At 38.4% G+C, this 17,968-nt stretch overlaps 1 protein-coding gene across 3 annotated transcripts in view; it reads right to left on the reverse strand.

The window, feature by feature from the left end:
* The window catches only part of Kdm3b (lysine demethylase 3B), a 76,955-nt gene that overhangs the window by 33,179 nt on the left and 25,808 nt on the right, over positions 1–17,968 (reverse strand). For 2 of the 3 annotated variants that reach the window (XM_027927846.2, XM_071612328.1), the window contains exons 5-10: positions 17,592–17,716; positions 15,304–15,378; positions 10,718–11,317; positions 5,610–6,858; positions 4,596–4,797; positions 230–444 (exon numbers count right to left, since the gene is read on the reverse strand). In XM_027927846.2, coding sequence (XP_027783647.2) covers positions 230–444; positions 4,596–4,797; positions 5,610–6,858; positions 10,718–11,317; positions 15,304–15,378; positions 17,592–17,716 — 2,466 coding nt within the window. The remainder of the gene's footprint in view (positions 1–229; positions 445–4,595; positions 4,798–5,609; positions 6,859–10,717; positions 11,318–15,303; positions 15,379–17,591; positions 17,717–17,968) is intronic. The other variant, XM_071612329.1, reaches the window with a different exon arrangement.

The following is a 17,968-nucleotide window of genomic DNA, read 5'->3' on the forward strand; positions in this document are numbered from 1 at the left end:
AAATGATAAAATTATTTTGGTAAGTTTTTTTTGGTTAATTGTCAAAGACTTGAAAAAATAAAGTCTGCTGGATATAGTTAAGGCCTCAGCTATAGTTACTACAAAAAGAAAACTTATTGGTCTTAATTCATTCACAGAAAAATGCCATCTTCCACTTTAACCCTCCTTTAAGTGAAAGAAAACAGTTTACAATGAAAAGTATCTGGAAACAAGCAAGAGAATGTCTTACGATGTGGCTCCACCATCATCATGGCCTCCTTCTCAGACATTACAAGCTGACAGAACTGGTCCCCAACATTGGCCAGAATGTATTTTGAGGTCTCTAGGTCTATCCCTTCTGCTAGGGAGGAAGAAGGAATCCACAAGTTCATGGCATCAGGGTCACTTTGCTGAGGGCTTAGAAACCCCTCCACACGAAGCACCCCTTTTCGAGTGAAGATCAACCTGAAAAAAGAAGACAGTCAAATACCATTGTCCTTGGGATCCAAGGAGGTTTGCTTTCAGGCCACATCCCTGCCCTGCCCCAGCTACCAAAACCTGTGGTTGTTTAAATGGTATAGTACTTGCATAAAATCTATGTATGTCCTCCCATATACTTTAAGTCATCTCTAGATCACTTACAATACTTAATATAATGTAAACACTATGTAAATAATTTTTATACTATATTAAGAAATAATTAATAAAGAAAAGAGTGTTTACATGTTTAATACACACACAGTTGTAATCTTAAATATGTTTTCAATCTACAGTTAGTTAAATCTGTGGATGTGAAACCAGTAGATATGGAGGGCTAACTGCACATGTTCTCAGCTAATACGAAGGCTTAACACTTAGCAGGTATTGATTCTTTAAAAAGCTGTCACCAGTTTTATCAGTTTTTCCGTCTACCTGTTCTACAACTGCACCCATGCCACTGAATGTGACTAGAAAAAAATAAAATATCATCATCACATTTTAAACTCATGTATAGGGCTGGGGATGTAGCTTAGTGGTAGGGTACTTATCTACCATGTGTTAGGCCCTGGGTTTGATCTACAGTACCACAAAAAATAAAATTAAAAAAATAAATAAATAAAATTCCTGTATACCTACCTCAGGAGGATTCCCTCTCCTAGATGCCTATTTTCATACTCTCCTTCTTTTCATACTTCTGAAATTACATTCCCTGTGAGAACCTCACTTCCTGTTCTACTGGTACAAGCCAGAAGAGATTGTACACAAGCTCCCATCCCACACATTCCAAAGTGTGGATACTCTCCTGCAAATGGGCCCATGTTCTTCATTTGATCTCCTGCTCTGAATGAGGTCCATTTGAAAGTTAATATCTTCACCTACACCCGTCCCTTTTCCCCAACCCAAAGGCACTCCTCCACTAATTTCCCTCTTTTCTATATCATCTAGCTTTTTCTCTACCAATCTTTTTTTTTTTTTTTTTCCTGGGGCACTTGAACACTGAACCACATCCACAGCCCTATTTTGTATTTTATTTAGATACAGGGTCTTACGCTGTTGTACAGGATGGTTTTGAACCTACAATCCTCCTGTCTCAGCCTCCCGAGCCACTGGGCTTGCAAGCATGCACCACCAAGCCTGGTTCCAATCATCATTTATTAATGCTCTACAAAATCAGCATTTAAACGTGCTACAATAACCATTACAAAAATACTCTCAACCTCACATCCTCCTCCATTTTTTTTTGGCTTGTTAGACCCAAGTTTCCTTCAAGTCTGCTACCATTTCCTTTCCTTTATGTTTTCCCTAATCCAGTACAATAAGACATTCTGCCTACCAAACTACCAAAACTACTTTTGACAAGGTCATTTCATCTTGCTATCAAAAGGTCACTTTCAGTCCTTTCCTTACACAACCTGCCAGCATTTGACATAGTTCCTTATTCCTTTCTGGAAGTGCTTTCTTCAGTTGTCTTACTCTTTCTCTCCCTCTTTTGTACCAGGGATTGAACCCAGGGGAACTTAACCACTGAGCCACATACCCAGCCCTTTTTAAAAATTTTGAGACAGGTCTCCCTGAGTTGCCTAGGGCCTAAGTTGTTGAGGTTGGTTTCAAACTTGAAATCCTTCTGCCTCAGCCTCTTGAGACGCTAGGATTATAGGCATGTACCACCGCACCCAACCTTCCTGTTTTTCTGTCCTCAGTGGCTGTCTTTTCTCAGTCCCCTTTACTAATTCCTTTTAATACTTCCCATTTCTGGAGAATGCCAGAGCTCAGTTCTCAGAATGCTTCTGGTCCTAAGACTCTTTTTTTATTTTTAATTTTTGGATGGACACAATATCTTTATTTTACATTTATGTGGTGCTGAGGATCAAACCCAGTGCCTTGTGCATGCTAGGCGAGATCTCTACCACTAAGCTACAACCCTAGCCCTGCTTCTAGTCTTTATCTACATGCTGACTCCTGAGGTCTCAAATTAGACTATGGGCTTTAAATCCCTGGTGATATCTAAATTTGTATTTCCAGGTTGAATCTCTTCCCTTAACTCTAAAGGTGTAGATCCAGCTGTTATTTCAATCTCTCCAGCTGGAAATTCTTTCAAATTTCAAATTTAGCCCATCAGGTAATTCTGAGTACTCTGCCTTCAATAGTCTCTCAACTTCTCTGTGCTTCTCCCCTTGCCCTCATATATAGTCTATTCCCACAAAGGTAGTCAAAGCAGTGGGTGGTAATTGGGAATTGAAACCAGGAGCGTATTACCACTGAGCTACAACCCTAGTCCTTTATTATCTGTTTTGAGACAGGGTCTCAGCAAGTTGTCCAAGTTGAACTTGTGATCCTCCTGCCTCAGCCTCCCAAGTAGCTATTATTATAATGTGCACCACCATGCCCAACTTAAAGTGACATTAATCAGTGTTACTCATCAGCTCAAAACCTCTAATGACTTCTTTTTTGTTTTTTCGAATAACATCTTATTTACAGTAAAAATCAAGGTCCTTAGAGTAGCCCTATTAAGTCTAGACTCATCATTAATTCTTTGATCTCAACTCTATTACTCCCCTTGCTTACTCTATTTTAGCTATACTAGTTCTATGGATGTATCAAGAATATTCCAGTCTCAGAATGGCAGCACTTGTCTGGAATACTTGTCTCCTGAATAACAACTGTGTGGCTTTATTCTTTCACCTCTAATAGGTCATTCCTTAACCTGCTCTTTCTCAGATCACCTGGTTTAAAATAGTAGCCTCTCTAGCTTACCGAAATTTCAATCCTCTTTCCCGTCTTTATTTTTATCAAGTTACTAATTGACATAATATTTACTTAATTTATTTTTCCTGTTATTGTCTGTCTGCTTCTTTAATTCCTCCCTAAACTTTCTGAGACCAGAATGTAATGTTTTGTTCATTACTGAATCCTTAATGTTCAGAATAATGACTGGCACATATTAAATGCTCAATAAATATTTGCCAAATAAGGTCATCCACACCAATAAGCCTTTATTTATTTTATTTTATTTTTTGGTGGTGCTGGGGATCAAACCCCAGGTCCTCCCACATTTTTCTCATCTAGGCAAATGTTTTACCACTGAGCTACACCTCAAGCCCTGATCAGCAGCTTTTCTTTTTTTTATTTAGAGACAGGGTCTCACTGAGCCTTAGTGCCTCACTTTTGCTGAAGCTGGCTTTGAACTCGCGATCCTCCTGTCTTAGCCTCCCGAGCCATTGGGATTATAGGCGTGTACCACTGTGCCCAGCAGCCATTTGGATTTTTTAATTTTAAAAATGAAAGATTCTTAGCTGGGCATGGTGGTGCATGCCTGTAATCCCAATGACGCGGGAGGCTGAGGTTAGAGGATCATGGGTTTAGGCCAGCCTCAACAACTTAGCAAGACCCTGTCTCAAAACAAAAAACAAAAAGAGACTGGGGATGTAGCTCCACACCCCCCAGGTTAAATCCCCAGTATTGCCAAATAAACAAAAACAAAACAAAATCAGCCTTGACAGATCCTAAGTTTCTCATAGAGGAAGAGGAAAAGTGATTAGATATTGCTGTTTTCATTAGTTATCTCTATTTTAAAAATACTCCATTGAGCCAAGTGGGTAACATGCACCTATAGTCCTAGCACTCAGGAGGCGGAGGCAGGAGGATTGTTTGAGCCTACAGGTTCAGGGATAGCCTGGGCAACATAGTAAAAACTCATCTCAAAAAAAAAAAAAAAAAAGAGAGAGAGAGAAAATAAAAAGAAATGTGCTTCACATCATCTCCTAATCTTACTTCTCTTAAGTGACTCAAGTCACCCTAGCACTGAAGAAGAAGAAGTGGTCAGGCAGATTCCCAAAATAAAATGAAGTTCTTCTGCTTATACCACTGGTTTCAAATGGAACCCAACTTAGGAACAGCTTAGTAGGAATAGCACATGGCAGCAGCTAAAACTGCTCCACTTCAATCCTGCAAGGACCAACCCACGGATAATTTTCCAACAACTAAGTAATTACTACAACAAAGCCTCAGCATACACCCTGTGAGCAGAGGGGTTATGGAAAACTGAGAAAGACAAATTTATAGATTTAGAGAAAGAGTGGGAATTATATGGCACTAGTGAAAACTGGGAATGACAGCAAGGAGAGGAATTTAGGTACCTCCGGAAGTGAAAGAAGCGGCAGGCTACAGTAGAATCATCTTGTTCCTGTTCTTTAAACTTTCGATACCGCTCCAGGCGGCACTCACGACATTTGTGCAGGTGAGGTGCCACATTGATGCATGACCCATCCTGTAGAAAGGGCTCTCCAGACTGCTTGAGCTTCTTCACTTTGCTCACATCTTTCAGCACTGACTGGCCAACTGTGGCAAGGAAGGGAGGAGAAAAGGCTGTCATAAGAAGCATAAGTAGGGTCCACTAACAAACTCCTCATGTGAACAAACATTGGTCAAAGGGCTATTCCTCTTTGCACTGCTTGGGCACATAATCTACCATGAACCCAAAAAGGAAGAGCAAGGAACAAAGAGGCTTTGGTTGGGAGCTAAGGAGAACTGTATGTGCCTCATGCAGCAGAAGGTAGTCATCACCTGCCCTTAGTCACTCAGTATATGCCTACTGTTAATCTAGGCTTTTTGGGCTCTCACAGGATATCAATTCCTAATGAAAGCAGCTACTTTTACCACCAGACTTTCTCTTATACACTTCTAGACCATAACCTCACATCATAAATTCATAGATTTTTGGTAGAGGCGTTAAAAATCCTTACATTTCAGAGAGGAACAAACCAAGGGAGTGAATCTTTTTGTTTCATCAAGTCTACAAAGGGATGAAAACTAATATGGGAATGAAAACTAATTCTTAGTAACTCCCTGGAAGCAAATTAAAGATGATGAAATAGAAAGGAATGAAATCAACACAAGGACATATAGTTTCTAATTAAAAACAACAAGCTAATGAAGATGAATAGTCCTCTTTTATGAGCAGATAACCCTTTTACATTGCTGGTATAGATTCAACCAAGTTTGATAAGGTGCCTCTGCCAGGTTCTTTGCCTCTATAATTCTATAAGATTCTAGAACTTTCCATCAATATGAAGGCATCTGCCGCACAAAAGCACAAGCATTTTGAGGCAAGTGCCAGAGCAAAGCCCACGTATAGTCCCTAGCAGGATCACCTTTCAAGGGTGCAGTCCGAGGTCGGCCTTTAGGGGCCTGTTTCCCTTTGCCCTTGCCCAACAACAGCTCCGCACTACGCTCCCCATTGGGGCCCAGCTTCCCCATCAGGTGTTCTGGAATCCCCTTCAGGCCTGTCTTGGCCTGCAGCTGTTCCTCTGAGTCGCTCAAATCTGACAGGTCACTGTTGGTGCTAGAGTCTGAGTCCTGTCTGCAAGCCAAGCTTCGCTCATCCAGTGAGAACCTTTTCACAGCTTCAAAAGGAGCTTTGTTCTCCTGCGAAAAATCTACTGGGGAGGACAGAAAGCAGCCCGAGTGCCTGCCAAAGACGTTACTAAAGGTTTTGAGGAGGGGATTGTCCTGTTGCCCAGGTCCCACAGTTGGCCTCTCCTCTGTGGGGCTTGAGGAGAGAGTAGGCATCTCAATGGGTTGGGTGAGGCTACTGGTGGGTGAGCTGGAGCGGCCATTCCCCATGGCAGAGAGGCTTGGACCCCCAGTGGTAAGAGTTGAGCCTAGAACACCAGACACCAGCTTGGAGGAATCAGTTGTAATGAAGAGGGTTTTCTTCTTTGCTAAAGATGCTGAATCTGCAGACGAGTGAGGCTCGGGCCAGCCGGTTGCTGCCTTGGAGGTGACAGTGGTAGCAGAGGAAGAGCTACCTGATGCCTGAGATGCAAAGCTGCTGAAAGGACTGTGTTCAACTTTCTCCACAAATGCCAGGAAAGGGTTAGAAGGCTCTTCTCGGGACAGTTTAGGGGGCTGTAAAAATAGATTTTCATGACTCTCTGGGGTGCGGGTATTTAGGAGGCTCCTGGGGAAGGCTGGAGTAAGGGTGGGCATGGACTCTGCAGGCACTTTCCGGTCCACAGCGCTGCCAGCCTTAGAGCCTGGCTTAGTGTCTGCTCCAAGAGTGGATCTGCCTTTGCACAGGCCTGAGCTCAGACTCTCAAGGCTTTGTTTGAATGAGTCCCGACTAGAGGAATCATCAGCCAAACTCTCTGAAACCGTAGTGAAGTAGTTACTGGTGGGTAACGTTTGGGACATGCATTGAAAAAACAAGTTTTTGGAGAGATCAGAATCTTTCTGAGACTCTGGAGCAGAGCTACAGCCAAAAGAGAAGCCCAAAGGTTTGTTCTCTGTAGCTAAAACCCCATTGGACTGGCTCCTTCCACTTCCAAAAGTCAATGGTTGTGATAAACTTGGGAGAGATGTTCCAAATCCAGAAGAGGCCAGAATAGAATTTCTTGAATTCTGAAAGGAAGATAGCCTGAATTAGTGACACTGGCTTCAGATGACAACCTAATGAGCTCTTTCTTGTCCTATCATTGAATCAATATTTATTATTGATCAATTGATCAATCAACTTTTCTCTCCTACAATTCTACTTATTTGCTCTTCTGGATTTCACCAGCAATGGAAGGGAAAAAACTTGCCATAAACCACAGAGGGCATTTTAACTCTAGCAAGATGAGCCAGAGATGTCATTTAACTTGCCTCTCCTTTAGTTGTTACCCAATGGGTCAGTTCTAGAAAGGTGTGTAGGCTTTTTAGTATTTACAGTATTTGAAAACAGAGACTCTGTTAGGGAACTGTGGGAAGATTCCTGATGACAGCTTTTACTTTGAAATTTACCTAGTGACCTCTGTAATATCAATCTATCTGAATGACCTTAGAAACTACAGTTAAAGTTTTGATTTATTTAAGCTATTGCAAATATCTTCATCTTATAGAAAGTAACTTCACTTCTATGATAAGCCCACTTATTAAAGAAAAAGTATCTTTATTAATCTGAAACTCCACAAAAGGATCCTTTTGGAAACTGGCCATTTATTGGTTCAAATCTACCTAAAATTTGCAATTAATATTACTCCTAAAGATGCTAAAATAAAGAAAGCTATCCATTGAGATCTTCTGTTATAATTATGATCTAACAAAAGTCCCCAAAGGAAAAATGTACATTACTGAAATATTCACCAAATAAAAACACTTAGCCTAACAAATTGGAAAATAAAATGTTATATAATGCTTCCCATGTTAACTTCTGCATGTGAATGATTATATGTATAAATAAGGGTAGGGGCACTTTCATATACATTATGTACCCATATGCACACACAGAGACACTCTTAGGTAGCTATGAGCCCTTATGTAGTACTCGTTAATTTAATAAAACTCAGATCCTAGCACTTGACTTGAAATGTAGATTAACTAAAACAAAACAAAACAAAAACACCAACCAACTTTCAAGTAGTAGAGAATGATACCTAAACATTCATTTGTAAACATTGGAAATAAAAAATTATTCCATCACTGCTGAATGAATATGGGGTTTTATTTTAAAGGAGAAAAATTTCTGGATCTCATAGTGGTAGTGGTTTTATAACATGGTGAATGTATTAAATGCCAAAGAATCATACATTTTAAAATGATACAATGCTAAATATCCTTAAAGGTGACATAGAAGGAGAAGAACCAGGGACACTTCCTATGGCTTGCTTGCAGTTGACATCTGTTGACAGATTTTAGAGTTAAAAAATTAAAGTTCATTTTTTTTTCTTACTAACTACAAAAGCATTGATTTAAGATGCCCCCCTGCCCCTACCACCCAAAATAAGACTGACACATCCCTGAGATTTTGCTGTTGTTTCACTAGCAGGACTGGCTCAGAGCCTGGACATCTGTATGACTGCAAGAAACCTGCACGAGTAGCTCATGTTTTACTACTAACATTATCCTTTAAAAATAAATACACACATGAATGAAAAATAATTTGGATGGTCTTTCATTTTCTTTTAAATGATCAAATTCCAAATCCTTTCCTTATAAGAAAGTGATGACAAACTGATTTCAACTCCAGCTTTTAGGGCAAGAAAGTCTTGGTAACTATTTCTCTATTTCAGATTAAGAATTGTAACAGAAACATTCATGTCTGTAATTTTAAATCATACTGCAGAAAGAGGCTAAAACATGAGCAAAATGATATTCACAGAAGTTTCTACAACCTATTTGAAAAAAATATTGACTCCACATTTCATCTATCAGCTTTGCTACTCCAAGAACAGTGACATTCACTGGATCTTTTCTTGTAGGTCACAAATTTGGTTTACTTTGTAATTCTCATTTACATTCATACTGCCTTAACACAGAGTTGATTTTAAATGGTGCAGAAATTATGAAGATTTTTTTTTTTTTTTTACACATTGGAAACTCATCTATGATCCTCACCTGGTTCTTTTGGGACTATAGGTCAACTAACTGAGGAAAAAATCATAAACAGTGTGAAATTGGCATTTACAGTCCTCTTTTACCTAGGCATTTCATCTCGCTCTCTATTCCTATATATTAGGGGTTAACACATTGTATTTGCTAGAATTAGGAATTAGTCAGATGAAATTTATATACCATGGGTTTTTTGTTTGCTTTGTTTTGTTCTTTGTGGGGCTGGTGATCAAACACAAGGCCTCATGCATGCTAGGCAAGATTTTTTTCTATTAAACCATATCACCCAGTCCTATGTCATGCTTTATCTGTGTTGTTATACCTGAAATTATCCTATTTTGGTGTGTGGGTTCCTTTAAGTAGTGATTTAAAATATTTATAATGCACAGTACTTAGCACACAGTAGTTTCCTATATATTATTTTGCTTTTTTTTTTTGGATGGGGTCTCATTGTTGTCCAGGCTGGCCTCAAATTCCTCGGCTAAAATGATCCTCCTACCTCAGCCTCATGAGTAGCTGGGCCTATATGCACGTGCCTCCATGGCTGGCTTATGTACTTTAAAAAAATCATTATGCATTTCATCTTTTCACTTCATACTCTAGCTTGAGTTGGCCTATGTGAATCAGTTTGGTGACCAAAATTAGTAAGAAATTCAATTTTTAAATATATATTTTTTTAGTTGTAGACAGACAAAAAAACCCCCATATTTATTTATTTATTTATGGTATCAGGGATTGAACTCAGGGGCACTAGACCACTGAGCCAAATCCCCAGCCCTATTTTGTTTTTTATTAGAGATGGGGTCTCATTGAGTTGCTTAGTGCCCTGCTGAATTGCTGAGGCTGGCTATGAACTTGTGATTCTCCTGCCTCTGCCTCCCAAACCGCTGGGATTACAGGCATGCAACACCATGCCTGGCTTTTAGTTTTTATTTTTATGAGGTGCTGAGGATCAAACCCAGTGCCTCACACGTGCCAGGCAAGCGCTCTACCATTGAGCCACAGCCCCTAGTACCAAAAGAATAGATTTTGATACTGTCTTAAATTTGGATTGCAGTGTCAACTTGACATTAACTTACATTTAACAAAAGTTCCATTTTAGCAAAAAAAAAAAAATTCCTATCAGATAAAGACCAAAGCAATAACTGTTATGATTAAATCCATCAAGTAAGGCTTATTAAAAGAATGAAATTAGTGAGGGAAAAACTTTTATGGCCATACTAAATGATGGAAAGTAACCTAGACTCAAGGGAAAATATCACAGAAAATGATGAACTGAAAATAGGGTAATGGTAGCTTGGACTCACAGCCTTAATTATAGTGTTCACTATTACCAACACTATAATTCATTAATCTTGCCTCTCAGATTTGGTGGAGGTTCAACTACTTGGTGAACTAAATAGATAATTGAATTAAAAAGATTCCCCATCAGATCTATTTTAAATCTCATTAAATTGGGTTGTATAACCAGTTTTTGATTAGCCTAATTGTTCAGGTGACTTTTTTTTTTGTACTGGGGATTGAACCCAGGGGCACTTAACCACTGAGCCACATTCCCAGTCAATTTTTATTTTGAGAGAAGACCTCACTAAGTTGTTGAGGCTGGCTTTAAACTTGTAATCCTCCTGCCTCCGATTCCTAAACTGATGGGATTACAGGTATGTGCAGCTGAGTCCAGATGTTCAAGTGGCTTTTAAAAACTGATAAAGTTATTAAAATGTACACATTTGCTCAAGGAGAGCAGTAAAGGCCTAGCCACAGAATATAATTTAAGCACATCTCAGAAATATTCCTTCCTTAGGGCATTTGAGATGTCTGTGAAGGTGTTAACAATAAGGAAGGGTGAGAGAGTAAACACAAATCTAGCAAATCTGCCCCTAGAGCAACTCACCTCTCCTGAGGCCTGTGACCGGCTGCCTTTCTGTTTTTCCGGCCCAGTCCCTGCTGCAAGGCCAGTGTCTGAGATCCTCACCGTGGTTGGGGTGGAGCTGGCGGTAGTGACCACAACTGCTGAAGCCACCATGCCCTGGCCAACTTGTTCCAGTGTTTTTCCTGACTCTTTGTTTTCGGCTCCACCCACCTCTGAGGCCAAAGGTGTCTGACCTGTGGCTGTAGAATATGGAGTGAAAGGTACAGGTGTGTCCCCACCTACGGGCTCATCCTGTACCACCAGAGTCCTGCCGTTTTCTTTGGTGTAAGTGGCAAAGCGAATGTTGCGGTTAATTTGGGGAACAAATGTAGATGGTGGCTGCTTGGCTCTCTGATCCAGCCCTGGCTCTCCACTGGCATTACCTCCTTTCCAGGGCCCTCGGCTTGCCTCACCTCCATCGCTCCCATTACTGTCTACTTCACCCCTGTCTCCTTTTAATTTCTTTGATGCAGAGTCACACCCAGAGTCCGAAGCACTTTTCCTCCTCCGGCCATCTTTCCCCTCTATGCTCTCTCTCTTCTTCTTTCCTTTGGAAGATTTTACTGCTTTTAACGTACCCCCCTACAAAACAAAATTCAAAAAAGATTTATTATAAAGGACCTTTCATCCTGTGAAAACCATAATCCATTAGCTCTTTCCCATCTCTAGAAACAGAAAAAGCAGGCAAAGATTGCCAAATTCTGATGCCAGCTCTAAGACTCTTTGTCAAAAAGCTCCAATCTCCCTGTAATCCCATTTATACACACATTCAAGATAACAGTTACCAGAGGTTAACTCTCTTGGCAAATCTTCTCTTATAATAAATAAACTACTTCAAATGGTATTTTATTTTTTGATGGGTTTTATAATTTGTGGAACTTATTTTTACAAAATAAAATGCCAGGCTAGGCTGGAAGCTTATTTGTACACTGAGGAAATAACTTGCTTTATCTCTTGGTTTTGACAGAAACTTGTACTTCAAGTATTAACATACAAAATTCCTTTTAACCAAAAGTCACTAAAACCAGTATTTGATTACCAGTATTTGTAAATCTATGAGCAAAGGAAAAGTGAAGCTGATAGCTCACAGACACTACAAAGATTCAATTGATCTCCAGACCTTATTTCAAAGCATTAAACAGAGGAAAGGGGGGAAAAAGCAGGCTACCACAGGCCCAAAGCCAAATCTCTTCTATCTTCTGGTAATGTCAGACTATCTATCTCAGAAAATTTTACTTGCACCTTATTTGAAAGGCCAGACAAGATATGGATTAAAAGAGAAAATACCCATTCTGAGTAAACTCCTTCCCTGAGAAGGATAAGGAGAATGGGGCATGAGGTGCAGCTAACATTCTCTACAGCAATCTTTTTTGTGCATCAAGGACTTATATGAAGAAGGTATTTCAAAAACATGTGCTAAGATGGTTAATAAGCTAGTGAAACATTGTTATCTAGGTATTAATATTTATAAACTTCATTAATTTATTCTTACTGTCCTTTAATACTTTGGGCAGTATTATTTGTAGATCTATTTTCTTTCTTGTAATCATTACTATAGCTTTTCAACGGAAATGTTTTATGAATTTTAAATTTCTTATCTTCTTAGTAATAGTTTCAGTACTTTTCCTTTTTGCTGTCTTCCTATCTAGTGTTTCTCCTTTAATTTCCCCTACAAGTCATTCATATATATAAAACAGCCCCCCATATATTGGGGGGTACTGGGTATTGAACCACTAAGCTACATCCTCATCCCTTTATATTTTTTATTTTGACACAGGGTTTCGCTAAGTTGCCAATACTGGCTTTGAATTTGTGATCCTCCTGCTTCAGCCTCCTAAGCCCCTGGGATTACAAGCTTGTACCACTGTACCTAGCTTCCCCTACAAGTCTTTATTTTATTTACTTATTTTTATGTGGTGCCAAGTATCCAACCCAAGTGCCTCACACATGCTAGACAAGCGCTCTACTACCAAACTACAATCCCAGCCCCCGCCCAAGTCTTAAGGCTCAAGATTTACTTCCATTTCCACCCTACTTCTGAATATTATCTGTATTTCTAAATATATAGTATTAAGTAATATAATAATAAGTAACATACTTCTGGCAATATTACCCAAGTTTTTCAAATCATTCAAAAACTGTTTGCTAAACGTTGTTTTCATTTCATCCTCTTTGAGACAGGCTCTTGCTATGTTGCCCAAATTGGGCTAGAACTCTTAATCCTCCTGCCTCATCCTCCCAAGTAGCTGAGATTACAGGCATGCACTACCATGCCCAGCTTAAATTCATCCATTCTCTTTTAAAACTTTATCTTTTCTTCAACCTGGATTACCATCAGTTTTTTATTTTTACTTTCTTCTTAAATTACAGGGTAAAGTACAGGTGGCTGAGGCAGAGAATTGTTATTTCAAGCCAGCCTCAGCGATTTTAGCAAGGCCCTAAGCAACTCAGTAAGAACCTGTCTCTAAATAAAATATAAAAAAGAGCTGGGGATGTGACTCAATAGTTAAATGCCTCTGGGCTCAATCTCTGGTACCAAATAAATAAATAAAAAGGGTAAGCTTGAGGATGGGCATTTTTTGTCCTTTATTTTATTTCTGGTAATGGGACTTGAACCCAGGACACTTTACCTCTGAGTTACATCCCTAGCCCTACTTATGTTTTGATAAGAGTTTCACTAAAATCCTGAAGCTGGTCTCAAACCTGTGATTCTCTTGCCTCAGCCTCTGAAATCTGAGATTATAGGCATGTGCCACTGAGCTTAGCTGAAATCTTTCTTTTCTTTCTTGCTTATTCTCTTATACTCACTGTTAAAGGAGATGAGGCAATCACAGATCTCTAAGAAGGGTTACTGGAAAACCTGGCAAACTGTAATTGAATTTGGCTAGCCAAGAATAAAAGTCAAGTTGGGCACAGTGGCGCATACCTGAGCATGCAGCTCAGGAGGCTGAGGCAGAAGGATTCCAAGTTCAAAGCCAGCCTAAGTAACTTAGTTAGGCCCTAAGCAACTCAGTGAGACCCTGTCTCTAAATAAAACACGAAAAAGGACTGCGAATGTGGCTCAGTGGTTAAGTGCCCCTGGGTTCAATCCCTGATACTGGGGAAAAAACAAACAAAAGAATATGTCACATCATGGCAAAGCCAAAAAGGAAAAATCAAAATTTACTGCTAACAACCACACTTCCACTTCTAACTCATGCAGTCAACTTGAAGAACCTGGCTCACAGCAACCATTCCCAAAATAACTTATAATGAACTACTCACATGCAAGAAAGTAACCTAGGACACTGAGTATAGTACTTTTCAGTTATACTGGGCTAGCTGTATACTATTTGGCATACAATAGGTGCTTAATGAATGAGTGAAATAATGGACTAAAAATAGAGCCCAATGCAACATCAAAGTAACAGGTTTTTCAGCCATGTAAACATAGTCAAGGGACTTAACCTATTCCTGATTAATATAATACATAAATAAAAAGCTATTAAATTTAATACTGATTCTTCCTTTCTTAGTCTGATCTTTTTCTTTTTAAATCAAGTCAAGAATAACTAGATAAAAAAGATGATGAAGGACTATGTACTCAGCAAGAAAGCAATATTTATAGAGGTGATAAGATACTATGAGGCATGTGTGGACAGTTGATTTACTGAAGGATACTCACACAGGATTCCTTATTGGTTCAGGTAGAGATTTATAATGCGCTTATTTATTTATTTTTGGCTATAATAATTCTAAATGAACCAAGTGTTGGCTTAGTCTATAATTATAGAATAATCCACTGTGTGCTAAGCACTGAACTAGGCACCTGTTCATTTGATTCTACTTGGGAATATATGAGCATGTATGAGGTCCTGAGTTCAATCTCCAGTACAATAACTCACACACAAAATTTTTTTTTACTATGTATATCTATTAACTTAGCAATTGCAAACCAAGGAATTAATTCCAATAAATAATAAATGTGAAAGGATGTTCAAGTATGTTCATTGTGTTGTCATTTGTATTAGTGAAAATACTGGCAATGATTTAAATGTCCTCCAATTTTAGATTAAATTAGTTATGATATATTCATCTTTTGGAACAGCATACATCTATTGTGGCACATGCCTCTAATTCCAGCAAGTTGAGAGACTAAGGCAGAAGAATGCTAAGTTTAAGGCCAGCCTCAGCAACTTAGCGAGATCCTGTCTCAAGATAAAAAGTAAAAAAGACTCTGTTGGAGCTCAGTGCCACCTAATAGGAAAAAAGAGGATGTAGCTTTTCTTCCATATCTAGTTACTGGTAAGGTCATGATTATTACTACCATTTATTGCAGTTTTAACTACTACCTCTTTCAAATATACTTAAGAAAATATAAAAGAAAGTTAGGACTTAAGACTTTATAACAACTATAGAACAAGTCAAATTGAAAGGGTTTACTCAAACTAGGTCTCTTTCTTGACACCATCCACCCTTACCAAGACAGTCCATCTGAACAACCCAAGCAGCACCCATGTAAAAGGAAACTACATAACAAGAAAATGCAAGCTCATGAGTCTTCTCAGAGACTCAGTTGTTTACTGTACCTCATTTTGAGGCGTTGTGTTATCCATCAGCATCACATGGATGAGTCTGGGATCTACTGACTTGATCTCACCACTCTATGGTAGCAGCAGGATAGCAGAACATATGGGAAAAGGGTGGGGGAGAGAGATTATTTAATGCCTTATTCACCAAGACTTAACATTTTCCTAATCTATGTAAGTATCTCTTTATTGCTTCTATTCCCTTATTAGAAGAAAGCTCCATGAGAGAAGGGATATTTACTGTCTCAATCACTGCTATAGTAAGGATATCTGAAACACGGTGTGGAATATGGTGAGCATTAATATATTTGTTAAGTTCATGAATAAAAGGAACAATTGAGTTTAATGCTCAAGTATGTCTTTTAGGGATTTTAATTTGAAATATTCCATATCAAAAACATTCCTATTCAGTGTATTATGAAATCAAAAATCTTCAGAACCAACAATCATTACAAAAATCATTATATAGGGCTGGGGATGTAGCTCAGTGATAGAGCATATTTGAGACCCTGGGATTAATTCCCAGTACCACCAACAAAACAAAACAAAACAAAAAACCCCAAACCCACAAAAACCAAAACAATAAAAAACACCCAAAACAAACAAACCTACTTTACTACTAAAGAATACAAACTTTAGGAGAGGGAGTACTTTGACATAAAACATCAAATTTACTGTGTAGGGCTGGGGATATAGCTCAGTTGTAGAGCACTTGCCTAGCATGTATGAGGTCTTGAGTTCAATTCCCAGTACAACAACACACACACAAAATTTTTTTTTACTATGTATATCTTTTAACTTAGCAATTACAAACCAAGGAATTTATTCCAATAAATCATAAATGTGAAAGGATGTTCAAGTATGTTCACTGTGTCATCATTTGTATTAGTGAAAATACTGGCAAAGATTTAAATGTCCTTCAATTTTAGATTAAACTAGCTATGATATATTCATTTTTTGGAATAGCACACATCTATTTTAAAGGAATAAGTCAGCTGGGCACAGTGGCACATGTCTCTAATTCCAGCAAATTGAGAGACTAAGGCAGAAGAATTCCAAGTTCAAGGCCAGCCTCAGCAACTTAGCGAGATCATGTCTCAAGATAAAAATTTAAAAAGGCCCAGAATGTAGCTCAGTGAAAAGAACTGCTGGGGTTCAATCCCCAGTACCATAAAGGAAAAAAAAAAAATTCACATCTCTATATTCACAAATAAAGATTAAAAATGCTTGTTATAAACCAAGTATAGTGGCACATATTTGTAATCCCAACAACTCAGGAGACTGAGGCAGGAGGATTACAAGTTTGAGGCCAACCTTGGCAATTTAGCAAGACACTATCTCAAAGTAAAAAAAAAAAACAACAACAACAAAAAAGAAAAACGCTGAAGATGTAGCTCAGCGGTAAAGTGCCCCTGGGTTCAGTCCCCAGTATCAGGAAAAAAAAAAAAAAAAATGGAGGTTATATACAATTAAGCAAATAAGATACACTATATAACCTACAGAAATACATATATAGAAAATATTTGGAAGAATATGGAATATAGCTTAATGGGAGAGCACTTGTCTAGCATGTGTGAGGCACTGGGTACCATCCTCAGCACCACATAAAAATAAATACTAAAAATAAATAAACAAAAAATAAAAAGAATATGGAATATATACCAAACTGTTAATGGTGGTTGCCACTGAGTGACATTTACGTAGGGGAAAGGTTGGCTTTCATTATCTAGTTTATGTATGTATGTTTTTTGAAATTCTTAAATGAAGATTTATTTAACTTTTAAAAAAATTAAAGAAAGAAATAACAACTACAACCAAAAAAATAAATTAAAAAAAAAGAAACACTCATCTACTGTTTCTCCTAAATAATTCTCCAGGTATCTCTTAGGTGTTAGGTTCTTTTCTGTTCATTAAAAGCAATTTTTTTCAGCATCTAGGATATAGTGGCAAAAGTAATACAGAAGCCAATGCTAACTAATTGGTCTTTAATACAAACTGTTATGAATATGATAAATATTACCACCTTACAACTGCATATTGTTTTACAGATTTCAAAGCACTTTTAAATATATTATTTCAGTCTTCAAAACAGTATTGTGAGGTAAGTGGGGTTTTACACAATTACTTCTAACTTAAAGATGAGAACAGTGGGATGATAAAGTTGCACACCCCTTCTAAGGGTTATACAATCATTAAATGATAAGAGCCAGGGATAAAGTATTCACATTCTTTACACCATGCTCTGTAAGGGGACTGATAGAATTTAGATGGAATTAACACAGCCTCACCTCAGTTATAGACACATCCATAAGACGGGTGATGGAGTCCTGATGGCTTACGACACCATAGATCCACCCTTCTTCCCCCTCTGGCTGGTACACTTTGACCCTGTGACCTTGAACACTGTAGGGACCTAAAAAAGAGATCAGTCAAAACTGTATTTTTGGCTAAGTTATGTTTCATAACTGTTTCTGAAAGCAAAAGGAAAATTACATGATGGAAATACTTGGCACTTTCAAATATCTGCCCCTTGACAGAGCTAACAAAGTAGCAATTCTAGATTTACCACACTCAGCATTGAGTCTTTTTGAGATGTTGGGATAGAACCCTTGTCCTCATACATCCCAGGGAAGCACTCTGATATTGAGCAACATCCCTAGCCCCT

This window comes from Marmota flaviventris, chromosome 5 (genome assembly GCF_047511675.1).
Source record: "Marmota flaviventris isolate mMarFla1 chromosome 5, mMarFla1.hap1, whole genome shotgun sequence".
NCBI lineage: Eukaryota > Metazoa > Chordata > Mammalia > Rodentia > Sciuridae > Marmota > Marmota flaviventris.